Source organism: Astyanax mexicanus, chromosome 22 (genome assembly GCF_023375975.1).
Source record: "Astyanax mexicanus isolate ESR-SI-001 chromosome 22, AstMex3_surface, whole genome shotgun sequence".
Classification (NCBI taxonomy): domain Eukaryota; kingdom Metazoa; phylum Chordata; class Actinopteri; order Characiformes; family Acestrorhamphidae; genus Astyanax; species Astyanax mexicanus.
Window position 1 is genome coordinate 8,190,278 of NC_064429.1, and position 27,530 is coordinate 8,217,807.

At 38.1% G+C, this 27,530-nt stretch overlaps 1 protein-coding gene and 1 long non-coding RNA gene across 2 annotated transcripts; both read right to left on the reverse strand.

Moving 5' to 3' along the window:
• Window positions 1-27,386, reverse strand: gda (guanine deaminase). Its single transcript, XM_049470356.1, has 14 exons — window positions 27,235-27,386; window positions 17,920-18,008; window positions 15,569-15,740; window positions 13,555-13,642; window positions 11,159-11,264; window positions 9,341-9,368; window positions 7,276-7,383; window positions 5,843-5,950; window positions 4,067-4,164; window positions 3,297-3,364; window positions 1,758-1,904; window positions 1,439-1,557; window positions 539-566; window positions 1-314 (listed from the first exon to the last, which is right to left on the reverse strand). The coding sequence occupies exons 1-14, from the start codon at window positions 27,337-27,339 to the stop codon at window positions 250-252; spliced, it is 1,329 nt and encodes a 442-aa protein (XP_049326313.1). The 5' UTR covers window positions 27,340-27,386; the 3' UTR covers window positions 1-249.
• LOC125786806 (uncharacterized) lies at window positions 7,390-9,334 on the reverse strand. Its single transcript, XR_007428827.1, has 3 exons — window positions 8,878-9,334; window positions 8,401-8,737; window positions 7,390-8,051 (listed from the first exon to the last, which is right to left on the reverse strand). It is a non-coding gene; the product is annotated as an uncharacterized LOC125786806 (long non-coding RNA).
• Window positions 27,387-27,530: the final 144 nt, after the last annotated feature.

Genomic DNA, 27,530 nt, shown 5'->3' on the forward strand with positions numbered 1-27,530 from the left:
AAAAAAAATCCTTTATTATTTTATTCCTTAGTTACTGTAGTTCATCACAAATAAAGCTATACTTTATTAAAACAAGTTTGAATTAATCTTATTAAAACAGAACATACATATATCCTTACAAAATGATTACATTATTAAAATAACTGAAATGTTAACAATGGTAAAGCATTATAAATTATTACATCATAAAGTGCTATCTAAGTTAGTATTAGTGTGGGCCGGTTTCCAGAGGATTGTGGGTAATTTCTTTCACTCTGGAAACGGCACAACTCGTCTTCCAGCGACAAACACCTCAACAATGTTCCGATCGTCACCTATAAAACAAAATACAGACACGGATGTTATGGTTGATCAGTGATGCATTATGAGATGTTGCATTCTGTGAAATATAAGAGTAATGTTTTGTCTTTGCTCAATTAAATATCACTTAATTCAATGCATTATATAAAACACCTTTATAACAGTCAATTGTCTTTAGATAGAAAGCAACTTTTTATGCTAGTCAAAAAAGCAAAGGAACAAATACAAAAAAACTTACCTAAATTTAGAAATTTCTCCAATATGACCTAAAAAAAAAGATACAAAAACAGAATGATCTCACCAGTACCACACAATCAATCACAGCATTTCACACTTTTATAACCATGTCATGATTTAATGTTCAACAAGATATATTGTAGCGTCAAGCATGTACAAATGCATCTTAAAAACCAATTGAAATATAATTTAAAAGTTACTCCAAACCATCACTGATTGGTGGAAACTTCACACTAGACCTCAAGCAGTTTGGACTGTGTGTCTCTCCACTCTTCCTCCAGACTCTGCTCCCTTTATTTACTTTAAATGAAATGTAGAATTTACTGATGATCAGTGATGGTTTGGAGAGTCATGTCTGTCATCTGCTGGTGTTGATCCACTGTGTTTTATTATCAAGTCTAAAGTCAGTGCAGTTTTGTTTTCCCACAAAATCTTACAGCACTTCATGCTTCCCTCTGCTACTGACAACTTTTATGGAGATGCGGATTTCATTTTCCAGCAGGACTTGGCACACTGCCCACACTGCAGAAAGTACCAATTGATCTTTTTTTTATTTATTTTTTTTTATTGGCTGTACACCAAAATCATGAACAATAAAAGAAATAAACGCTTAAAATAGATCACTCTGTGTTTAATACATCTATATAACATATGAGTTTCACTAGATACACTAGTAGAATAAAAGTAATAATGTTAAAACATGTTAACACAGCATAAAATGATCTCCATGTTCATGTCTTAAATAATATAGCTATTGCACATATTGTAAAGTATACTGTATTGTATATGTATTGTTTTTTAAGTATATTATATCAGTACGTCAGCAAATTTACTGTATGTGCCAAAAATGAAAAAAAGAAAAACGCTATTTATAATATTGACTGTAACAAAAGGGTCGAACCTTGGGCCCCTGTCCAGGAAACACATCGACCGGACCTTCAGGAACACACATGTTCACTCGCAGAGCATCAAAGTCCTTCCCCACTTCAAAATTTCCTGTCTGATCGTCCAGTGAGAGAGCTGCAAAAAATTGTAAAAAAAAAAAAAAAAATTGATTTGATTAGATTTGCCAAATTCCTTTTGAAATATTTTGTCTAAAAAAAAACCTAAAGTACTGTTTTGTTTATTCTGCCATGCAATAGAATGTAGAATATTAAGTTCACTAAATTCATATAAAATAGGTTAAATTACTATAAAATGGATAATAATAGGTGCCGCACCCTCACTGCCCCCAAGTGTGGCCAACCTAAAAGCCTCCTCAAAGGTGAGAGTTTTCAGATGATCCTCCCGCATGCTCAGGAACCTGGAGGTGTCCATGGCTCGACGAAGAGCATCCAGAATGGAGGGTGAATATCCTCCCGCTACATCTACACCAAAAAAATAAATGATAATGATAAAAGATTCTTCACAAAAAATACAATTTCATATGTTTATTTTTAAAGCCTGACACGTGGCAAAAGGTTAAAAAAGTTAATTTACTATAGTTTCATACGATTTATATTGTTTATGCTGGACTGAAAAAAATGATGAGTAAAATTTAATTAAAAAAAGGTTTGCAACTTTCTGCATTTGCTTTTTTTAAGTAAATTTAATTTCAGATAAATTTAAGTAACTTCAACTCAGTTTCAAGACTTAAATGTTACACAGAGTAAATAAGTGAACTGAACTTCAGTCAATCCTTTCTTTTATTAAACTTTACTTCATTTATTTTTTACTAAATCAATCCTTTCTTTTATTAAACTTTACTTCATTTATTTTTACTGAATCAATCCTTTCTTTTAATAAACTTTACTTCATTTATTTTTACTGAATCAATCCTTTCTTTTAGTAAACTTTACTTCATTTATTTTTACTGAATCAATCCTTTCTTTTAGTAAACTTTACTTCATTTATTTTTACTGAATCAATCCTTTCTTTTAGTAAACTTTACTTCATTTATTTTTACTGAATCAATCCTTTCTTTTAGTAAACTTTACTTCATTTCTGCATATACAATATTACCTAATTACAATTACTTCATTTATACAATATTACTCAAATAATTTATGATACATAATATATTATAAATCCTGAAATTGTAATATTTTTTGTTAAAACACACATACACTTACACAGTATCAACACACGAATTGCATGTAATACATCTTTGAGATTATGTAAATATTTAAATCTGTGTTTTAATTAAAATTATCTTTAATAATATTGTATAAATTAAGTAATTGTAATTAGGAAATATTGTATGCAGAAATGAAGTAAAGTTTACTAAAAGAAAGGATTGATTCAGTAAAAATAAATGAAGTAAAGTTTACTAAAAGAAAGGATTGATTCAGTAAAAATAAATGAAGTAAAGTTTAATAAAAGAAAGGATTGATTCAGTAAAAATAAATGAAGTAAAGTTTACTAAAAGAAAGGATTGATTCAGTAAAAATAAATGAAGTAAAGTTTACTAAAAGAAAGGATTGATTCAGTAAAAATAAATAAGTAAAGTTTACTAAAAGAAAGGATTGATTCAGTAAAAATAAATGAAGTAAAGTTTACTAAAAGAAAGGATTGACTGAAGTTCAGTTCACTTATTTACTCTGTGTAACATTAAAGTCTTAAAACTGAGTTGAAGTTACTGAAATTTATCTGAAATTAAATTAACTTTAAAAAAAAAGCAAATGCAGAAAGTTGCAAAACTTTTTTTAAGTAAATGTTACGCATCATTTTTCTCAGTGTGGATTTGAAAAGAAGGGATGCAATGAGCTCTCAGAACTCACCTGTGCCCAGGCCCAACTTCACTTTGTGATTTAGAACATTGCGAACGTTAAGCATGCCACTGGCCAAACTGGAGAGAGAGAGGAGAGGAGAGGACAGAGAGAGAGAGGAGAGGAGAGGAGAGAGAGAGAGAGGAGAGGACAGAGAGAGAGAGGAGAGGAGAGAGAGAGAGAGAGAGAGGAGAGGACAGAGAGAGAGAGGAGAGAGAGAGAGAGAGAGAGAGAGAGGAGAGGACAGAGAGAGAGAGGAGAGGAGAGAGAGAGAGGAGAGGACAGAGAGAGAGAGAGGAGAGGAGAGAAAGAGAGGAGAGGAGTGGAGAGGAGAGAGAGAGAGAGAGGAGAGGAGAGAGAGAGAGGAGAGGACAGAGAGAGAGAGGAGAGGAGAGAGAGAGAGAGAGGAGAGAGAGAGAGAGGAGAGGAGAGGAGAGGAGAGAGAGAGAGAGAGAGAGAGAGAGAGAGAGGAGAGGAGAGAGAGAGAGAGAGGAGAGGACAGAGAGAGAGGAGAGGAGAGAGAGAGAGAGGAGAGGACAGAGAGAGAGAGAGGAGAGGAGAGAAAGAGAGGAGAGGAGTGGAGAGGAGAGAGAGAGAGAGGAGAGGAGAGAGAGAGAGGAGAGGACAGAGAGAGAGGAGAGGAGAGAGAGAGAGAGAGAGAGGAGAGGAGTGGAGAGGAGAGAGAGAGAAGAGGAGAGAGAGGGAATAAAGGTGTTTATTAGCTTTGTCATTAGCACTGCTCTATATGCTGTATCCGAGGTTGAGGAGTTTGCTGTACATACGAGGTGTTGCTGTTGGGGCAGTGAGAGATTGCTGCTCCTCTTTCATGGAAAATCTTTAATTCCTCATCGCTCAGGTAGCAGCCATGTGCCATCACTGTCTGCAAAACAGCAGATCCCAGACATAAAGTTAAATACATTATTATAGCTTTCAGAATACACTAGCAAATACAGTGTGTCTTAAAAGTAACGGTGTACACAATTTAACCAAAACACTATTGCACTACATGGACATCATGGATAATGTTCACCACCCTCTGCACTGCACCATGCTCAGGCAGAGGAGCTCATTCAGCGGAAGACTGCTGTCCCAGTCCTGCTCCACAGACAGACTGAGGAGATATGTTGTCCCTCAGGCCATAAGACAACTCCTCTCAGCACAGCAAACTGAAGACTTGCACTGCAAATGTAAATTATTATATAACTGTGTATTTGCACTTTTATAAGTTTTGTTTTATCTCATCCTTCCTAGTTACTTTTGTGTATCTATCTAACAAATGTATGTACTTACCTAAAATAGATTCAAAGTACATGAATATCAGGCTTTAATCAAATGTTTGAACTTTGATTAAACTTTTTTAAAAAGTACAATATATAAGGAGTGAATTTTGTGGCAAAAGTTTTACATAAAAAAAATAAAATCTGCAATAAAAATAAAAAAAGAAAAATTAGTATGCTGCAAATTAAAAAGAAAAAAAATATATAGCAAATCTATCTATCTATCACACAGCAGTACTATTTTGAAAACAACATATAGTACATATTATATATACATATTAAATAATTATTATTTTATTATGGCGTATTTAATATACATATTAATATATTTTAATAGATTAAAGATATATTAAATATCTTGTGATTAATAATAATTTAAATTAATAATTTAAAATGTTGAAATGCTAATAATTAATAATAATAAATATAATATAATAAAGTACTGCCATAATGCCGATGCTGGTGAGAAGTGCTTTAAACATTACCAGCCCAATTTGCATTCTTATATCTTTTTTTAATTGGTCCATTACGATCTTAGAACAATCTGTCGGCACACTTTGTTCAAGATGCTCCACTGTCATATCAGTGATTTACATCATACTCAGTTTTCTGGAACACCAAGTGCATCATATCTACACACTTACAAGTGTGTCGCAACACTTAAAGTACAAGTACAACAAGTACTACCAAAGTAAAATATTACTCCAGTAAAAGTAGACATCCATTGAGTAAAAGTACAAATGTATTTTATTATGTATTTTTATTATTTATTATTAATTACTGTACTGTAATGTCGCATTATAATTTTTTTAACATGACTTACATGACTAACATTTAGCTGGATCAAGTTTGGCCGCAGTCAGGTTTGCTCTGACTTTGGCGAACTGCTATTTTAACAAGGCAGCACTTCTGCACTTCTCAGCAGAAGAAACTGCCTGGCCGGGGACTCCGGTTTCCTCCCACAGTCCAAAAACATGGAGATCAGGTAAATTGAATACTCTAAATTGCCCTAAGTTGAAAAGTCTAAATTGATCTGGTGTATATGTGTTGTTATGTATGTTTTGTGTGTGTGTGTAAATGTATGTATGACTGCGTGTCCTGAGTAAAATGCTGTAGTGTCCGATTCAGTCCTCCAGGTGGACGGTTGTTTCCGGTTAAGATTATGCTGCGTGCTATTGGCTGCCGCTTCTTACCGGTGTGTGGATGAGTGCTGAGTATAAATATTTTTGTGATTAATACATTTTTTTCTTGATTGACACCACTAGTTTAGACTCGTCTCACCTTTGGTGTGAGCAGGTCGTGTTTGAGGTAGACGTCTGTGTACGATCTGCAGTCTGGGAAAAGCTGCTTCACCAGCTTCACCTCTTCTTTGTTTTCACTGATGTGGCTCTGAAATAAAAAAGAAATTGTCATTAAAATATTCTCTATTTTCTATTATACTGAACTGTGTGTGAGATGAGGGCACCAATTGAAAATTGGTGAGCTGTTACATACTGACAACCTATAATATTAAGACCACTGACATTGAGAAGTAAATGTCTCTGATTATATGGTTCTCATTAACACTTCCACTTCCTGTCTGGGTCTTTACAACATGATGGCCCTTTTGGACAATTTGGAACAAAAAAAATTTCAAAACACCTGTCTTCAAAGCTCACGGGGTACCATAGCAACCACTCGGAAACATCTGAGCACCTATCTAACAACACCTTAGCAACCAATAAACAACAACATGAAAAGTGCCTGAAATACCACAGCAATCACCTTACAACACAGCAGCACCCATCAAATGTCCACGTAGCAACACCTTAATAATAGCAACCTGGGATACCAGAACAACCACTTAGGAACACCAAAGCAATCACCTTGTCTCTGTCTTGAGCCCTCTTACATAATGATCCTTCAGGTCGATTCTTTAGGGTATTTGGCGTTTAAGGCTCATGGTGTACCACTTGGCAATATATGGGCATCCATCTGGCCACACCAAAGCGACCACCAGGAATACCAGAACAACTGCTTAGGAACACCACAGCAACCAACTCAGATACTGATTGATGTCACTAATTATCTGATTCCCATCAAGGAGTGAGATCTACATATTAGGCATCAAGGAATTTGGTGTTCAAGGTTTATTAATGTGACTTATGAAGCCTCCATCTCTCAACTTACAGGACTTTAAGGATCTACTGTTTTAATGTCTTGGTGCCAGATGCTACAGGACACCATCACCATAGAGGTTTCACTAGGAGGACTTCCACAATGTTACTCACATTTTATTGTTATGGCTGATCAGTGTGTGTGTATAGACTAATAAAGTCATGGAATAACAGTATATTTGTAAATTGATCAGGAAGTTGTAAGTTGGGGGGTGTTATCTTGTGATTGAGGCTGAACACTTGCCAGAATTTTTTGCTCATGGCAAGGCGATGTAAAATATGGGAGTTGAAGGCCTGATAGTAGGTGCAGATGGATCATAATTGTCATAATTGTAAATACCACCCACAGTGGACAGCGCTGGGGGTTTATACCCACCTAGCCAACACCTAGCATTGGACATGGTACCAGTAGGTTAATATGTATCTGCTCCAGAGAGTCTATTCTATTCTGTTCTACTGACATTACTCTAATGTGTGCATTTGCACGTCCTTGTCAGCATTGGCTGGAAAATAAAGTAGTGGAATGCATTCATTAGAAGGGGTGTGCACAACATTTACCTGAATGTGAAGGTCGTTGTTTTTGGCAATCTCTCCAAGGGTGTGAAGCAGGGAGGAGGAACAGGAGACGGCAAAGCGTGGGGTCACTACAGGCTTCACACGAGCATACTGTCAAACAATAGTGATACAAGTGAGTTATTAATCACACAAATACCATAGAATAACCTGTAAGGTTTTGTAAGTGTGTTGATACTGCTTACGTTTTAACATTTCCCCATAAGAATGAATGAACATTACACATAGGGTACCACAGCAGCCACCTGAGCAACCACCTCCAACATCATAGCACACATACAGTAACTGCCTAGCATTCACTTAGCAAAAGCTATGTCGGATACCACAACACCTTTTTTTCCATCTTGCAACATCGTAGCAACCACCAAGACACAACATTAACTGCCTACCCTCCACTTAGAAACAAATAAGCAGCCACCTGAGCAACCACCTCCAACATCATAGCATGCATACAGTAACTGCCTAGCATCCACTTAGCAAAAGCTATGTCAGATACCACAACACCTTTTTTTCCATCTTGCAACATCGTAGCAACCACCAAGACACAACATTAACTGCCTACCCTCCACTTAGAAACAAATAAGCAGCCACCTGGGATACCACAACAACCACTTAGCAACACAAAAGCAACCCCCTCTTATTACCATCAGAACCATCTTGCAACACTGTACCAACCATTACTTTCTACTTTTTAACATTTTCCCCATAAGAATGAATGAACATTACACATAGGGTACCACAGCAGCCACCTGAGCAACCACCTTCAACATCATAGCACACATACAGTAACTGCCTAGCATCCACTAAGCAAAAGCTATGTCGGATACCACAACAACTTTTTAGCAACCCAAAAGCAATTACCTATCAATGCTATGAGATTCATCTTGCAACATCGTAGCAACCACCAAGACACCACATTAACTGCCTTCCCTCCACATAGCAACACAAAAGCAACCACATTTGAATACCATGAGAACCATTGTGCAGCCACAAATAGAATTAACCTGTAAGGGTCTGTAGTGTGTCCATACTGCTTACTTTTTAACATGTCCCCATAAGAATGAATGAACATTACACATAGGGTACCACAGCAGCCACATGAGCAACCACCTCCAACATCATAGCACACATACAGTAACTGCCTAGCATTCACTTAGCAAAAGCTATGTCGGATACCACAACAACTTTTTAGCAACACAAAAGCAATTACCTATCAATGCTATGAGATTCATCTTGCAACATCATAGCAACCACCAAGACACCACATTAACTGCCTACCCTCCACTTAGCAAAAAATAAGCAGCCACCTGGGATACCACAACAACCACTTAGCAACACAAAAGCAATTACCTATCAATATTATGAGAACCATCTTGCAACAACGGAGCAACCACCAAGACACCACATTAACTGTCTACCCTCCACTTAGCAACAAATAAGCAGCCACCTGGGATACCACAACAACCACTTAGCAACACAAAAGCAACCCCCTATCATTACCATCAGAACCATCTTGCAGCATCGTAGCAACCGCCAAGACACCACGTTAACTGCCAACCCTCCACTTAGCAACAAATAACCAGCCACCTGGGATACCACAACAACCACTTAGAAACACAAAAGCAACCACCTATCATTACCATCAGAACCATCTTGCAGCATTGTAGCAACCACCTAGGACACCTAGCATAATAACAACCTGGCAACCTCTAAACAACATCATAGAAATTACCTGATATACTACAGCAATCCCCTAGCACCCTCTTAGAAACACCTTAGAAGCCACCTTGGATACCACAACAACCACATAGCAAGACAAAAGCAACCACCTTTGAATACCATGAGAACCATTGTGCAACCACTTGGCAACACCAACTTAGATATCATTGCAACCACCTAGCAACCATCAAACCACCCTGTAGCCATTAAGCAGCATCTTTGTCACTACCTGGGATACCATAGCAGCATCTTAGCATCACAAAATATAGAAGCCATTATATATTAAACTGTAGATGTGCAGTGGTGGCGGTGTAAGAGTCCAGTGCTTTACCTCTTTCCTCAGAAGCTCTTGAATGAACCTGTGGAATAAGAAAAGCCATTTGAACACTGTCAGTAAAGTCTGGGGGGAAAACAGTATACTGAACTAATATATGTTAGCTAGTAGCTGTGTGCTAACTGTGTATGATATTCCAAACACAAATAAATTACTATAGTTCTAGGGTTTAGGCCCCCAGGCTACCTTGGGTTAAATTTTAGCTCATTTATTATGATTAACTGCCTGGTCTCTGTGTTGTAGGCTGTAAGAGCAAGCATCATTATCTGAGCTGCTGGCTCTGTGTTGACTGTGTATAATACACAGTATAGCATAGTATATAGCAGGGGGTATTTCATTAGAATTTAGTTCGGTCCATTTTTTTCTTTTTAACTAAAAACATTTTTAGTATACATTACTTAAAAGTAATAAGTAAAACACATATGGTTAACAGTGAAAGAATGCAACTTTGATAGTGTATAATTATTAAAAACTGGTCTGCCGCCTGCATAGTTTCAGTTATAGAATGCTAAAAATGTTCAGTATGAATATTATATGTCTTTAGTGTCTTCAGTGCAGACTGACAGAGCATGGTCTGATGCATAGTTCTTTGATAAGCAATGTAATTGCATCAGTATGCCAATATACAGTTTTCCCAGCTAACACAGAATGTTATAAGAACGTTTAACAACATTTTGAAAGGGTTTCAGGAAGGTTAGCCTGTAACGTTACAGAAATAATGTTTCTGAAAATGTGTGACATAATAATGGTTTGCATTACAACGTTATTTAAACGTTATTTTCTAAGAACATCCAGAAAACTTGACAGATTGGGGGTTCTATCGTACACCCTGTGCAAGGTGCATCACAACACTCTTTGCTGTCTTATACCCTGTCAACAGTCTATTTTCACATCTTGCACAGTATCGAAGTTAAGGAATAAATCTACACTGATGGTCTGGTGTGGTGGTCTAGAAGTGAGGTGGGTTCAGTTACATTTCTGGTGTATTTATATATATTTTAGTGACAGAAAACACAGGAGCTCTACTGACTGATTAAAACCCTGACAACAGTCAATCATCAGAGTTCATTCCTATAGGTTCACCCAGCGCTCTTTAAACACACACACAGACACACACACTGCAGAGAACAAACCCGACTTTTAACTCTACAATAAACAGAATAAAGAAAAAAATAACTTTACTGTTCCCTTAAATGAGCTGTAGGTGTATCTTCACAGTGTGAACAAGCAAATCAGTATCTGTCTCTGCTGAGACACGAAAAAGTGCCGAGCTGTTAAGATACGAACGCGCCAAAGTCAGAGCTCACCCGGCTCTTAAAGGGAATGATGACTGGCACTCTGATTGGTTTATTTCACTTTACATTAATGCCTTTTGCACGTTTCAAGCAGCACAAGGTGTATTTTACAGCATATTGGTGACATAAAATAGATTTTATATTACGCTAATATAGTTTATTGCAATGATTAATTAATTAATCGTGATATATAATCCAAAATATTCAAATGTTATACTGATAGATCTAAACTGCAAAAAAACCTAAATCATAGCAAGAAAAAAGATCTAATGTAACCTAATATTAAGTAAAATCTGTCATTTTTTGTGTTTGATTTAGGTCCTACTTATACTTATGCACTTATTTTCTAGACTTAATGATTAGTTATTTTACAAAAATTTACTAAGAAAAAGGAGCTTACCCCATTGGCAGATTCTTTTAGTTAATATAAGCATTTCTGTCTCAGTTTACATTTACTTTCTGTAGTTTTTGCCAATGGATTTTATGCACATAATAAAAGCTTCCTCCTGATAAAACTCACCGAAGTGTCTCGTCTTTGCATTCCTTCAGGGACTCTTTGTAGTACGGCACCATACTGTTACAGTCCATGCACACCTTACCCACCAGAGCTCTCTGCCCAAAGTCATCTGTAGGAGGAGAAAATTCATATAAAACTTTATTAACCCTTTTAGATATATATTTTTCTAATTTTCTCCAAATTTATCTGGCCAATTGAACCATCCATTCAGCTGCTACTCATCTGTATATCCCATATCACTAGTGATGAAGGGAAAGAGCGCCATCTACTGTACCCACCCAGAGAGAGCAAAGAGGCCAATTGTGCTCTCTCAGGGCTCCGGCAGCTGATGGGATTTGAATCATCGATCTCCCAATAACAGTGGCAATACTTAAGACCACTGGACCTCTCAGCGCCTTAGATATAGTTTTAATAGTAAATAGTAGTCAGGCTTTAGTTTAACATAAATAAGTAAAAAAAATCATGGACGTGACTGCTAATAGCTTTATTTAATGTTAGCTATTTTACCATTTAGGTGAAGCCAATGAGTTTTTTCACACCTGAAAGTCTGGACCAGAGTCCGCACCAAGAGTTACCTCTTTGTTACATTGCTGTAGTATTTGGACTTGGCCTCCGTCAGAGCTATGGTGAATTTATTTGGATCAAAGTCCAGATAGTGTTTAAGACATAACTTTTCTTCGTTTAATTGGGTATTCTGGTTCTTTAGGCTGCACTGTAAACTCAATGAAGGCAGTCTGAGACTCTTGGACTGGGAGAAGGCAATGGGTCTACCAAATGAGTAGGAGTGTATGGCTCTGGCTCTGGACCTTGATTCAATAATTCACAGATTCTAGTTCCAAATTTGACATTTTTGGCTTCAGTTTTGTAGAATGGATGGAACAGAACATGGCGTCAAATCTATGTCAAAAGTCGGGGGCTGCAAAAATACTGAAAAAGTGAAAAAAATGAATGTGTGTGTTTTAAGATTTTTCATGTACTTCTCGCGAGTGCAAATGTGAAACTTGTGAGCAAAAAAATAAATAAATATCGCTCTCAAACTTCATTTTTTTTGTTTTTGAATCCTTTCGAATTTACAGTTGTCCTTGGCGCTATGCAAATTGCTGTGGCTGCACTTTTTGCTCAAGTTTTTACGCTCAAGTGTAGAAATGGGTGGTTTTGACAGTTCGGGGGTGGGGTCAGGGACACCTCCCTTAGCGAATTCTACTGGCTGATATCTCTCCAGGGTAAAATCTAAACTTCATCCTTGCTTGTTCTATGGTGCTGAAGTTTTTGGATTTTAGCATAGCTAGCTAACTCTCCTGCTGCCCCTTTTTCCCGCCCTTCTCCGCACTTATTCGGCTGTTGGTAGTAGGTGGTCCATCAAAAACCCTGGAGATATCAGCCAATAGCATTCGATAAGAGAGGTGACCTTGACTCCACCCCCAAATTTTCAAGTGAAGAGGACAACTGTGAATTCGAGAGGAAAAAATCACCCAAAAAGGACAAATATTAAGCTCAGGAGTGATATTTTGTTCAGTGCGCACACAATTCCTTTTTTTTGCCCTGTGAGAAGTAAATGAACACACACAGATTGTTGAAAAATCCAGGTTAATCCTTTTTACCTTTTTTTTTTGCACCCCCGGCTTTTGACATTGATGTGACGCCATAAATGGAGCCATGGTGGACATGCTTTCTATAGTCACTGGCTGGAACTCACTTAGCTTCATATATTATTTTAATATGTACAGCAGTTCACTTTAAGTGGAGTTATGTATCATAACTAAGTTTTGGGAGTGACCCACGCCCTCACTCCTCCCACTTCCTTCCCTAATTAAACCGTCACTTCCTCTCTACCTGCTCATTGAACAAACCTTGCACCCACCTCCTCCCCATCTTCCTCCTTCTTTAATTTTATTCTCTTCTCATGTTTCTCTTCATGAGAGGGGGGGCTTCGGCTTCACGCTTTACAGCGAAGCTGCCCCGAACTCCACCCCAATACTCTGAGTTCACTCCCCCTCTTTTCTTCTTCTCAGCCCAGTCAAGGGCGTGGGTCAATACTAGCAAAACAGTCCCACACACACTAAATATTGCTGCCTGCTTTAAGATACCCAACAGTAACTACAGTACAGTAGTACTAGCGGTTTATGGGTAAGGTTTACATCATGCTTGGACTTTGGCACATCATCCAGCTGTAACTGAGTGACTCAAATCCTTCTGTTTCTGCACAGTCAGAAATCAAAGTCTGTTATCTCTGCTCTTCATCTGAACAGCAGTTTACCGCTGACTCTTCTTACGTAAAGAGCTAATCAAACATCAGCACATGTTACTCAATGGATATTCTCCAAAGGGTTAAAGGTTAGAAAGTGTCTGTGAGTGTATTTGTGTGTGCCTGTGTGTGTGTGTGTTTGACTGGAAGTTACCTGCAATTTGTCCGAGCAGTAGCGAGGCGTCTGTGTGTATTGTGGCAAAATAACATGCTGTTGTGGTTCCATTACGCAGTGTTCTTTTCTGTAAACCAAAGCAAAGAGAAGTTAAAACGTCAAATAAAAACTATAAATAAATAAAAATACACTGTAAACTGCCCTAATAACAGAATTAATTAACATCAACTCAACTCCTACAGTGTGTAGGGGTGTCACGATTCTCTAAAACCTCGATTCGATTTTATTTCAGATTTTAGGGTCATGATTCGATTCAATTCTCGATTTTCTTTTTTTCTTTTTTCTTTTTTACAGCAGAGAGGCCTATGCCAGTTTTAGATTAGTCTATGGTCAGTCATTGGTTTGATTCATCAAATTTACAATATCTTATTTCAAAAGGTGAGCTTGATATAAGTGATGCAAAGTGATATAAGTGATCTGTAATACACCACATTAGGCACTAATGGTCAAATTTAAATAATTTTATTAAGATATATATGTAATGCAATCTAGTGGATCTTTTTTTGGTAGCAGCAGTGTGCGCTATTAAAACAGCAATGTGCAACATAACAAAATAAATAATAAAACAATACAGGAACAGTCATGTACAAAGTAATAGAACAATTAGAGCCGTAATAAACTGAACTCTATCCTACTATAACAGTTAAACATGAAAAATAAGACTTTAAGACTTTTTTGGTCTCTGAGAATGAGAAGTTTTTGTCTTTAATAAAGATATATTATTAACTTTATCTGAGAGAAAGATGCTCCTTAAGGTACCAAAACTATTAACATATTTGAGGCTAGACAAAACAACTGTTATTTTAATATTTTCAAGTTTTTCTTTAATAAGATGAGAATGTTCACATTCTCTGGAGAAAGAGCTGCTCTTTCAGCAGTCATAATGTCCGCGGCGTCACTACAGTGTGCTGCACCATTTGCGTAGCTTAGAGGGAGGGATCGTCGATCCTCTTTTTGACTTTGAGGCTCGAGACCATGGCATAATTTTGATCGATTTCGATGAAATATCAAAATTGTGACACCCCTAACAGTGGGGTAATTTAATCTCATTAATTCAAGCTAACTCAAAAATGAATAATTGAGCTACATACTCAGTTATTTGGCCTAGTTATTTTTGAGGTGCATTTGTTCAATTGCACGTTACTGACCGCACTTATCATCTATCTGCATATTGGGCTTGTCTTTCCCCTCTTCACCCGCCATCATTGTGTAGCCTTTTCCCACAAGCCACTTTTCTTTTGTACCACTTTAAAATAAGACTACCTTTATAAAGGGTTTATGAATGGTTTATAAAGGAGTTTATTAATGGTTATTAATTAGGTTGCAAATACTTTTAAACTCATTAATACGCAGTTAAAATATAACATAAATAGAAATGGCAACAGTGAGCTGACAATTAGCAAAGTAGTGATTCCTCACTTATTTATACTGTCAAACTTCTTTATAGAACTTTGTAGATACTGATTTTACTTTGTGTTCTCCATCAGATAGATAGATAGATAGATAGATCATTAAACCTGCCATATTATTTTATAAGTATGTTTAACTATTTACCATAAATTAATTGACTAAGTTGCCACTGTTGCTTTTTTTAATTGATGTGTTTTAACTGCTTATCAATGGTTTTTAAGGCATTTACAACCTAATTAATAATAAGTTTTAATTTCTAATTCACAAACCATTTATAAATCCTTTATAAGGATCTCTCTTTCACTGTGAAGCAGCTTGAATGACAAGGGTCTGCAACAAGCACTTCCTGTGAGTTAGACCCTCCCTTTTTTTATTAGAAATCACAGTTTGTAAAGGTTTTAGTGTTTGTAAAAGTGCTAGTGTTCATTTTCGTACATTTCTTTCTGAAATGTAATTTTTTTAAATTTAATTTTTGTTATTTTTCATACGTAAATTTGTTAAATTTTTTAGTAATTTTGTTTTCCGACATGTTAATTCATTTTGCACTTCTTGGACACCGTAATTTATTGGCACTGCTACCTACCAGAACTTTGGTGTAGACGTCCCTGGCGAAGTCCAGGTCCTTGTAGCCCGACTCTACAGGGAAAGTGTAGGTGTTGAGCCAGTCCAGCAGGGGCAGGTCCAGGGCAGTGCCTGAGTAGCTGTACTGTGAGGCGTGGATGTGTGTGTCCACCATTCCTGGCATCAGGAACTCACTGCAGAGGAGGACAAATGTATCATCAAATGTGTCATCATCATCAATTATCATCAATCATCACTCTGCAGAAAAACAGCCTAACCAGATCAGCAGGTTGGCCAGCTTACTAGTTGACGAGCTTGACTAGCAAAGGAGATAATTTGTACTGTATAAGTTTGACTGATGGTTTATCTGGTCTTCAAGCCTAAGCAGACTAACCAAGCCGGTGTAAAAGCAAAACTTAGATGGTCTACTTGTTTAATTACATTATTAATACATGGTGTCAAAAATTTATATTTTATTGAAACATAGGTGCTCTAAACTCCCAAAGGCTTTCTTTTAAAGTTACTAAAGTTACTGCTTTACTACTCCACATGGTGGCGCTAATTGAACGAATAGGGTAAACCTGCAGTAAAGAAAATTGTTCTCTGAAACTGAAACAAATAAATCCATAACTCATGGTATTTGATTATTTAGGAGTATTTTATCCTCCTCAGTAACACAGATGCTGAAGGATCGTAGAGAATTGTCTTGCAATATACAACTCTGGAAAAAATTAAGAGATCCCTTAAATATATAATCAAGAGGAAAATGGATGATTTGCACCAGGATGAAAAAACCTTAAAGTCATCCAAAAGCAGTGTGTAAGACTGGTGGAGGAGAACAAAACTGTGATTAAAAACCACCAGGGTTATTCCACCAAATATTGATTTCTGAACTCTTAAAACTTTATGAATATGAACTTGTTTTTTTTTTGCATTATTTGAGGTTTGAAAGCTCTGTATCTTTTTCGTTTTTTTGTCATTTCTCATTTTCTGCAAATAAATGCTCTAAATGACAATATTTTTATTTGGAATTTGGGAGAAATGTTGTCCAACAATGTACATTTTACTCAAACATAAACCTATAAATAGCAAAATCAAAGAAACTGATTCAGAAACTGAAGTGATCTCGTTTTTTCCAGAGCTGTATATTGAGTATCGCAGAATCACAGTATTGTGATATTATGATAATATTGTATCGTAAGATGCCCTTTGAATCCCACCCCTAGTATATGGTATGCTTTCATCCAGATGTACAGCACCTATCAATAGTTTGGGCACAAATATATGGGCCAGACATCCCTAGCTAGTCTTCTTCATCTGCATATCCAGGTCAGTCTTGGTTATATCGTGTCACCCCTTGTTTGTTACATATTAACACTGTTCTCTGATTGTAACACATTGTACTAAACTGGCTTGGTACAGAGTGTTTTAACTGGAACGCCAGCACAACTGGGATTTTATATCCAGTATGTCAGGAAAGACAGACCAACCAAAGTTCACAATCCAAGATGGCTGCCTCTTATATATTAATAGTAGTAAAAGCAGTAGTATTATCATCTCATGGTCTTTGATGTGCACCTAGGGACTCGGATACAGCAATAGAAGAGACAAACCTGTTTGTTACATCTGTCTGTTAGAAATAAAAATGAACCATAGTCCAACTCAACAGTGAGGTCCAATTTTACATTTTTTTAAAAGTACAATAACTACTATATTACCACAGTTTTATATATTTAATGTGTTATATGTTCCCTTTCTTCATAACAAGCATAAACAAATCGCTAGCAGTTTGTCTCAGTAGCTAGCTTGCAGCTAACTTTCCTGTTCCACCTTAAACGGTGCAACAGATGGCAGAAGCTGCAGCATTTAAGGTGGAATTGAAAAAGCTAATAAAAAACTTTTTCTGCTCTCCATCACAGATTAATTATTTGTTGGACAATAATAATTAACTGCTGCACCACCTGCCCTCTTTATTAAGAGATATAATAAACCCTTAAGTTAACTAGTTAAGCTGCAGCAGTTAGGTTGCTGAACTATAGCGCTCCACTGCTTCACTTTCACTTCAAAACAAGATATATGGGTAAAAAATAGAAATAGGATTGGGCTCCATACATACTATTTCCATACTGCCACCAATATGGCATCACCAAGCAGCATCACAACACTCCCAGGAAAGCACCGAATCCCTACAATAGGAGTGACTAACTGTGCTCGCTCGGACTCTGGCTGCTGATGGCCAAGCAGCATGATTTGAAAAAGCGATTCACAGTGACAGCACCTTTGTCTGCTGGACCACTCAGAGTCTATGACAATATGCAGGTGGGTTTAATGTTATGGCTGATCAATGTTGATGTATATATATACAGTACTCACTACTGTCCGAGCTGTACGATATCGGAGGTCTCGAAGCCCCATGTCTGTGAGAGACTTTCCACATTCTGACCTTCTTCAATAAAGGCAATCTATCAAAGAGAAAGAGAGAGAGAGAGAGAGAGAAAGAGAAAGAGAGAGACATAGTTCAGTAATAAATAAACCACTGTACTGTACTGGCACCAGGTTCTAATACAGAGATAATCATATAGATCACATAGCTTCAGTATAATCGGTACCACTTTAAAATAAGACTACCTTTATAAAGGGTTTATAAATGGTTTATTAATGGTTACTAATTAGGTTGTAAATGCCTTAAAAATAATTAATAATTAGTTATAACACATATGCAGGAAGGGCAACAACATAGATTGCTGTGGGATCACTATTTAGCAAACAACAGGTCATTGTTGCCCTTTTTACATATGTGTTATAACTGATTATTAATGTATTGTAAACCATTTATAAACCCTTTATAAAGGTAGTCTTATTTTAAAGTGGTACTGTATAATCTACACAGATACTCAAACAGTTAATTACAATATTAATTAATGTCTAATTAACCTTAGTGAACTGTCTATGTATGCATCAAGTTAACTGATACATTTTTGTTTTATGTTTTATTTTTTCAATTAATTAATTCATGCCTTGGCAACACTGTAATTATTAATTACTATGGTCATATCAATAAAGCTTCTTTGAATTAAACTGAATTGACAGAGAGAGCATAAGAGAGAGAAAGCTAGAGAGACAGAGAGAGCTAGAGAGAGAGACAAAAGAGAAAAAGAGAGACAGAGAGAGCAAGAGAGACAGAGAGATCAAGAGAGAGAGAGACAAAGAAAGAAAAAGAGACAGACAGATAGACAAAAAAATAGAGAGAGGCAGAGAAAATGAAGGAGGAAGAGAGAGACAGAGAGAAAAAGAGAGACAGACAAAGGGATAAAGAGAGAGAGGGAGGACGAGAGAGACCAACAGAGAGAGGAAGAGAGAGAGGAAGAGAAAGAAAGACAGAAAAAGAGAGTGAGACACAGAGATGAACTGAGACAGAGAGAGATGTGAGAGAGAGAGAGAAAGCTAGATAAAGAGAGAGAGGAAAAGAGAGACAGAGAGATCAAGAAAGAGTAAGAGAGAGAGACAGACAGACAATAAAATAGAGAGAGAGAGGCAGAGAGAAAGATGAAGGAAGAGAGAGACAGAGAAAAAGAGCGACAGACAAAGGGATAGAGAGAGAGAGAAAGAGAGAGAGAGAGGGAGAAGGAGAGAGACCAACAGAGAGAGAGGAAGAGAAAGAAAGACAGAAAAAGAGAGTGAGACACAGAGATGGACTGAGACAGACAGAGATAGAGTGAGAGAGAGAGAGAGAGAGAGAGAGAGAGAGGGAGAAGGAGAAAGTTTTACAAAGCATTTTACAGACAGAGAGGAAGAGAGAGCGAGTGAGGAAGAAAGAGAGAGACAGACACACAAAGAGATAGAGATAAAGAGAGGGTGAGGGAGAGATAGAGACCTTTTACAATAGCTACAAACATTTTTATTTATTTTTATTACTGTCTAAATAAATATACAAATTAAACAAATTAAAAACACTCTGTGTACACAAAGTCAAAATAGCAGCTTTTTCCCCATTGTGACGTGCCTGTCCCCTGATTGGGTGTTAGGGGGTGGGGCTACAGACCTAATCAATATATGCACCTGTGTAGGTGTGCTGCGGGAGGCCTTTCTTTTGTTCTGTTTGCTGCAGGCAGCTCAGTTTTCTGGGCCTGCTTGGTTTGGTTCTGTTTGACATTATGCTTTAGTTGTTTTTTGTTGATACATAGGTTTTCTTTGGGCCGCCTTTTTGTTTATAAATGTCTGGACATGAACCTTTTTCTAATTTCTTCATTAAATTTATATTTTTTGCCATTTAAACACTGTGTGTCTTCCATTCATTTGTCACGGCCTAGAGCCAGTCGTGACAAATGTGGGGGCTCGTCCTACCTATTTTTTCTCTTTTTTTTTGCTTAAATGGGGACATACAGTGTCTTTGTTTTGGTTGTATATGATTTTGTTTGATTTGGTTTGAGTTCATGTAGGATTGTTTGGCTGGGCCTGCTTTGCTTTGGATTTGTTTGGTCTTCTCTGGGTGAGTACAGCTCTGCAGGGTGGGGTGGGTTTGTGTTGCAGTTCCCTTTTGGTAGGTTTAGTGGGGTGTCCGTGTTTGGGCACACCATTTTTCTTTGGGGGGTGGATTTTGAGGGATTTTGTTTTATTTTTTTATTTTTGTACAACTTCTGGGTTGAGGGCACCGCCATGGTGGTTGGGTTTTGTGGCCTTGGCCAGGGGACTTCAACGCTACTGGTATTTGGGTGCTTAAAGAGACTTGACTCTTGGAAGTTGTATGAAGACTAGGTTGAGTTTAGGTAGTTTTGTTCATTAGTTAGTGGGAATTGCAATTGCATTTTTCCCTCCCCTCCTGTTGAGTTGTTTGGTTGCTTATTTTACCCTGGTTAACTATGGCTTCTGTTAGTCAATTTGTTGAGTCTCCTTCTGAGGCACTATTGGATCAGTTTTCTAAAGATCAGTTGCTTGAAGTTGCTAGTCATTATGATGTTGGGTTATCAATCACTGATAAGCGTTTAAAGGAGAACATTAAGGCTATATTAAAATCTGCATTAGTAGAGCAGGGTGTTTTGAAGGCTTCACCAGTTTCTACTAGTCCCTTATCTTTGAGAACTTCTTTAACATTTGAACAGCAAAAAGAGCTAATTTTGTTAGAGGCTGCTGCTAAAGAGAAGTTGATTCAGACACAGCTAGAGGTGGAAAAGCAGATTGAGTTGTCTAGGCATGAGTTGGAACAGAAAAAGCTTGAGATTGAACAGTATCGTTTGGATTTGGTTAAAGCAGGGAGACTTTCAGGGACTGGATTTGCAGCTGGTAATGTTGGGACAACTAGTTTTGATGTAGTGAAGTATCTTCAGCTACTCCCTAAGTTTGATGAAAGAGATGTTGATCGTTTTTTTTCATTGTTTGAACGTGTGGCTGATGCCAAGGCCTGGGAGGATGGAGAACGTACTCTATTGTTGCAGTGTGTGTTTACTGGTAAGGCTCAGGAGGCTTATTCTGCTTTAAATGTGGAAGATGCATCTGATTATACAACAGTTAAGTCTGCTGTTCTACAGGCCTATGAGTTGGTTCCGGAGGCTTACAGGCAAAAGTTTAGGTTGTGGAGAAAAGGGGAGAAACAAACACATGTAGAATTTGCAAGGGATATTTTAATGCATTTTAATCGGTGGTGTACAGCATCGGAAGTTAAGTCTTTGGAAGATCTAAAGAATTTAATTGTGCTGGAACAATTTAAAAATTCTGTTTCTGATCGCCTTGCTACATACGTGACTGAGCACAAAGTTAAGACCGCATATGAGGCTTCTGTTTTGGTGGATGAATTTGTTTTGATTAATAAGGCTTCATTTGGTCATCGTTTTCATGGAGGGTCTGTTAAGAGGGACTCTAATTGGCATCCTTTTTCTAATTCTGGGGTGTATGCTGTAGGGGAGCAAGTGAGTCGTTCACCTAAGGTTAGAAATCTTGAAAATATCTGCCATTACTGTCGTGCCAGTGGTCACTGGAAAAATGAATGTCCTGTTTTGAAGGCAAAAACAGAGGGCCCTTCTTCCTCTAAAACACATTTTAGAAGTGCTCCAGCCCCTGTAAAATCTGTCAGCTTGGTTGCAGCAGTTCCTCCTGTTTTAAAATCTGTAGATGGAAAAGTTTGTGATCCCATGTACGTTCCATTTGTTACAGAGGGTTCTGTTCACTTGGTTGGCTCTGCGAAGCAAGTTCCCATTCGTATTTTGAGGGATACTGGGGCGTCAGAATCTTTTATATTAGAGTCTGTGTTGCCTTTTTCTTCTAATTCATATACAGGCAGTGATGTCTTAATTAGAGGAATTGGATTAAAAGTACTGACTGTTCCACTACATAGAGTTGTTCTGTCATCTGATCTTGTTAATGGAGAGGTAGAATTGGGTGTACGTTCTTGTTTGCCAGTAGAGGGGGTGCATTTGATTCTAGGAAACAATCTTGCTGGTGAACGTGTCTGGGTAAATGGTTCTCCATCTTTGGTTGTAACTTCAACACCAAACAGTCAGATGGGTGTTTTGGAGGATGTTTCCCCTGAGATATTCAACTCTTGTGCTGTGACACGTGCTATGAGTAAAACACCATTAACCTCTGTTCCTTTGTCTCCAACAGAAATTTCTGAGGGTAAAACAGTCGAAATTCCCTCTTCCCTCTCTGTTTCCCGTGATGAGTTGATAAGGGAGCAGGTGGCTGATCCTTCTCTCAGTGAGTTGTTTGACAGAGTTCTACCTGCTGATGTTATTGAGGATGTATCTTCAGGTTATTTCCTGGAGGATGAACTGTTGGTGAGAAAATGGGTTCCTCATGGAGTTCATTTTGTGGGAGACTCCATTCTGCAAATTGTAGTTCCCAAAAAGTTTCGTTGTCTGGTGCTGCAAACTGCGCATGATGCGTCAGGACATTTGGGAGTTAAAAAGACCTACAATAGGATACTTCAGTATTTCTTTTGGCCAAAGTTAAAAAGGGATGTATCTTTATACATTAAGACCTGCCACACTTGCCAGTTAACGGGTAAGCCCAATCAAACATTGAAACCTGCTCCACTTTACCCTATTCCTGCTATTAGTCAGCCTTTTGAACATCTGATTGTGGACTGTGTCGGCCCCTTACCCAAGTCCAAAGCCGGGAGTACTTATCTCCTGACTGTGATGTGTCAAGCCACACGTTATCCTGCAGCCTATCCCCTTCGGTCTATCACTGCAAAATCTGTGGTTAAAGCTTTGACACAGTTTATCTCAGTTTTTGGAATCCCTCGAGTTATACAGTCTGATCAAGGGTCTAATTTTACTTCTAGTTTGTTTAGCCAGGTATTGAAGCAGCTTCATGTAAAACATAACCAAGCTACTGCTTATCATGCTCAGAGCCAAGGAGCATTAGAACGATTTCATCAGACACTGAAGGCTTTGCTGCGTTCTTACTGTGTTCAAATGCAAGACAATTGGGAAGCAGGGTTGCCGTGGTTATTGTTGGCTGCTAGGGAGGCGTCCCAGGAAAGTTTGGGATTTAGCCCTAACCAGCTTGTGTTTGCGCACAGTGTGCGTGGTCCGTTGTCACTGTTGACTGATAGTTTAAAAATGTCGGAGCCACCTAATCATGTTTTAGGTTATGTCAGTGATTTTCAAAGGCGTCTCTATGAGGCTGGTCAGTTTGCTAAGGAAAGGTTAAGCCTTTCCCAGGATAAGATGAAGCGTTTGTTTGATCATCGGTCAGAGGTTCGTGTGTTTCAGCCAGGTGACCAAGTTCTGGCATTGTTGCCTATTGTTGGTTCGCCATTTCAGGCCAAGTTTGCAGGTCCATATACAGTGGTGAAACAGACTTCTGATCTTAATTACATGTTGGAGACACCAGACAGAAGAAAGTCAACTAGAATTTGCCATGTCAACCTGTTAAAACCCTATTTTGGGCGAGAGTCTTTGGGGAAGTCAGGTACGTTGGAAGGTAAAGTGGAAACTGATGTCAAGCCTGTCCTTTTGGCTGGGATTTGTTTTGCTAAAGAGCAATCATATCCATCTAGTGAGCCATCTCATTCTTCTGTTCTGACAGTTCCAGAACCCACTGAGTTTGATCCAGGAGATTCTGTTTTGCTCGGCCAGTTAAACAATTCTGAAGCTCTGAACAATCTGCAAGACATGCTTGGGCATTTACTTGCTTTACAACGTGCAGATTTAGTTAACTTGATCTATGAATACAAGTCACTGTTTCCTGATACACCTACCTGTACAAATTGGATAGAGCATGATATTGATGTGGGTGATGCACCCCCTATTCGGCAAAGGTATTATCGTGTCTCTCTAGACAAGAGAAGACATTTGGATAGAGAAGTTGAGTACATGCTTAAAAACAACATAGCAGAACCCTCTTTCTCCAGCTGGGCCTCTCCATGTTTGTTGGTAAATAAACCTGACGGTTCTTTCAGGTTCTGCACAGATTATCGAAAGGTAAATGCAGTGACCAAGCCTGATTCTTTTCCTTTGCCACGGGTGGATGATTGTATCGATCAGGTGGGGGCTGCCCAGTTTGTAAGCAAATTCGATCTATTGAAAGGTTATTGGCAGGTTCCGTTAACACCAAGAGCCCAAGAAATTTCTGCTTTCATTACACCATCTGGTTTGTACTCTTACAAAGTCATGAGTTTTGGACTTCGAAATGCTCCCGCTACATTTCAGCGATTAATGAATCGTGTTGTCTCTGGATTAGAAGGGTGTGCAGTTTATCTAGATGATCTTGTGGTGACCAGTAATACTTGGGACACTCACCTTCTTCGTATGCGGGAGCTGTTTGATAGATTTGTTGAAGCTAATCTTACAATCAACCTGTTAAAATGTGAGTTTGCTAAGGCTACTGTTAACTATCTGGGAATGGTTGTGGGGCAGGGAAAAGTGTGCCCGTTGAAGTCGAAAGTGCAAGCTATTGACCAGTTTCCTCCTCCAGTCACAAAAAAAGAATTGATGCGTTTTCTTGGGATGGTTGGGTACTACCGTGCCTTCTGCAGAAATTTCTCAGTAGTGGCAGCACCCCTTACTAATTTGCTACGAAATCAAGTTAAGTTTGATTGGACTCCAAATTGTCAGCAAGCTTTTGAGGAATTAAAGCTACTTCTAACAGTCGCTCCAGTTTTAGCCGCACCTCGTTTGGATCAGTGTTTTAAATTGCAGGTTGATGCCAGCAATGTTGGTGCTGGGGCAGTTCTGATGCAGGCTTCTGAGTATGGGGTTGATCACCCTGTTGGTTTTTTCTCAAGAAAATTTTATTCTTACCAGTTGAATTATTCTGTAATAGAAAAGGAGGCTTTGGCCCTAATTTGGGCCCTGAAACACTTTGAGGTCTATGTGGGTACGGCTTGTACGGCTAGTGTATACTGATCATAACCCCTTGACTTTTTTGCATTCTTTACAGAATCCGAACCAGCGATTGATGAGATGGTGTCTGTTTTTACAGGGGTACCACCTAGACATACGGCATATCAAGGGCCAGGATAATGTAATTGCTGATGCCCTGTCCCGTGGTCCACTGGGTAAATAAATTCAGGCTGCTGTCTTGTTTTTCTCCAGTGTTTTAATTTTGCTCTTTTGCTTTCTCTCCCTCTTGGCTCTACCTTAAATTGCTTCCTAGGCGCCAGGGTTGCTGGTGGAGACTGGTGAATGAGGAGGTTGTGTGGAGTGGACTTGAAACATGGAGCTGGCAGGACTGGATCAAAGCTGTTGGAGTTCTGTTTTTCTTTTTCTTTTTTTTTTTTTTTTTTTTTAAGGGGGGGTGTGTGACGTGCCTGTCCCCTGATTGGGTGTTAGGGGGTGGGGCTACAGACCTAATCAATATATGCACCTGTGTAGGTGTGCTGCGGGAGGCCTTTCTTTTGTTCTGTTTGCTGCAGGCAGCTCAGTTTTCTGGGCCTGCTTGGTTTGGTTCTGTTTGACATTATGCTTTAGTTGTTTTTTGTTGATACATAGGTTTTCTTTGGGCCGCCTTTTTGTTTATAAATGTCTGGACATGAACCTTTTTCTAATTTCTTCATTAAATTTATATTTTTTGCCATTTAAACACTGTGTGTCTTCCATTCATTTGTCACGGCCTAGAGCCAGTCGTGACACCATAAATGCACTTTTAACTTTGACTAAAATCAACCTCTCTGCTAAAATTCATGCAACAAATAAACATAATGAACAGTGTAGAGTTCAGTCCAGTTTTATATTAGGGTTACACCCATATATTATTATACTATAAGTGTATATATATGTAATAATTACCGTAACAGGTATACACATACTTGAATATAATAAAGCCTAAACCCTCATTTCCAATACATATTGAATTCAGCACACAGCTGCTGGTCCTCAGAAACACGCAGTGGTAAAGTAGACTGTTTGGGCTGATATCTAAGGTCAAAGTCACTTTACTGTTGTTCCAGCAAGTTCAGCAGCAGAGCCGCTGTGACCACAGACTAAAGTCTCACTGTATGATCTGTACAGAAAGAGAGCTGTCTTGTATATCTAGGCCTCATGAGTATACAGTGCTGTGCAGTATTGACCCTGTCAAACTCTATATAACACTAGAATTAACCTAAATAAGCCCAGCCATAGAGCCAACCACAGTGGCCTGTAGGTTCAATCTGTAAACCCTAATAAGTTAAGTCTACTAAAATCATTTAAGGTAATTTGTTCCCTGTAATTAATTACGTATTTAAAACTTTATGTTCTTTAAATTCTTTAAAATCTCTATTAGTTAAGTTTATTGCAATGATTCTATTGCATACGTTGCTTTTATAGGCAATTTTTCTTTTATTAAAGCATTACTAGCTCGCAGTGCCCTAGGTGAAAGATGACGGTAGCTTATACCATGTAAACTGTGATAAGTACCGTCTTTACAAGTGTCAATTAATAATTAGTTTAGACATTACTTAACAATTTAATCATTTTAGAAGTTATTTGTGACACATATTTTTAAGTACCAATCCCATGATGCATTTGATCAGATGTATAACATTTTTTGAATGTATAAAATTTTAATATTCTGGCCTACTGAGTCTGAGCTGTATACACTGTGGTCTAAGAATAAGAACAGACATCTGCAGCTGACAGTCAGCTGACAGGAGATACAGAAAAACCGATGTTTAAAAAATTCAGTATTTTTTAACTATTTTAGTAAATACAGTTAATTTTCTTTTTAAAAATTATTTCTCTGTTATACAGTTGCTGCATCAGGTATTTTATAGCCCCTTTTTAGAAAAAGTAGTGGTTATATTTATTAATACCTACAGTATGTATGTTTGTATTCAACTATTGGTACATCATATATGGTTACATTTATCTTATTTTCCAAAATATACTGTATACAGGGGTGTGTACGTTTTATGTAGAGCTGAGCTGTTTGCATCAAGTAGTCTTAACTTATATTTACGTAAAGATGATGAAATAAGTGTCCTGACTTCCTAAATTCAACATTTGCACCTAAAACTTGCAACCACTTTTTCATTCCTTCATCCAATCGTTTTTAGAAATTATATGGTGATGAAATGTTAAATTCTAATTCAAAAAGCAGAAGGTTGAGGACATGATGTTGATTCAAAGTTAATATTTTAACACAATTTAACGTTAAATGTTGTTTTAACTTTGTTTACCATATTTCAACCATGATATTTAGTTATATAGTTATATATGTATATATGATTAATCACGTGCTGCAGGTCAGCGCTGCGTGTTTACGCACCTTCCCCCGGTGATCCACCCCCAGCACAGAGTCCTCGAGGATCTGCAGCGGAGTGTCCCGCGTGGAGTGCGCGAGCGTCCCCCGGTACACGCAGCTCACCGGCATGCTGTCTCGTGCTCCTTTCCGCGGTGTGCGCGCGCTCTCCCGGGCAGGTGCGTCTCCTCGCGCTCTTATACCCGCAGATACTGACGCTCCACCCGCGAGCGGAAGAGGAGGAGGAGCGCGCGCGAGGGAAGCGCGCGGGGGAGCGCGCGAGGGGAATCACAGGCGCGTACGGGGTTCTTTAAAGGTTCCTT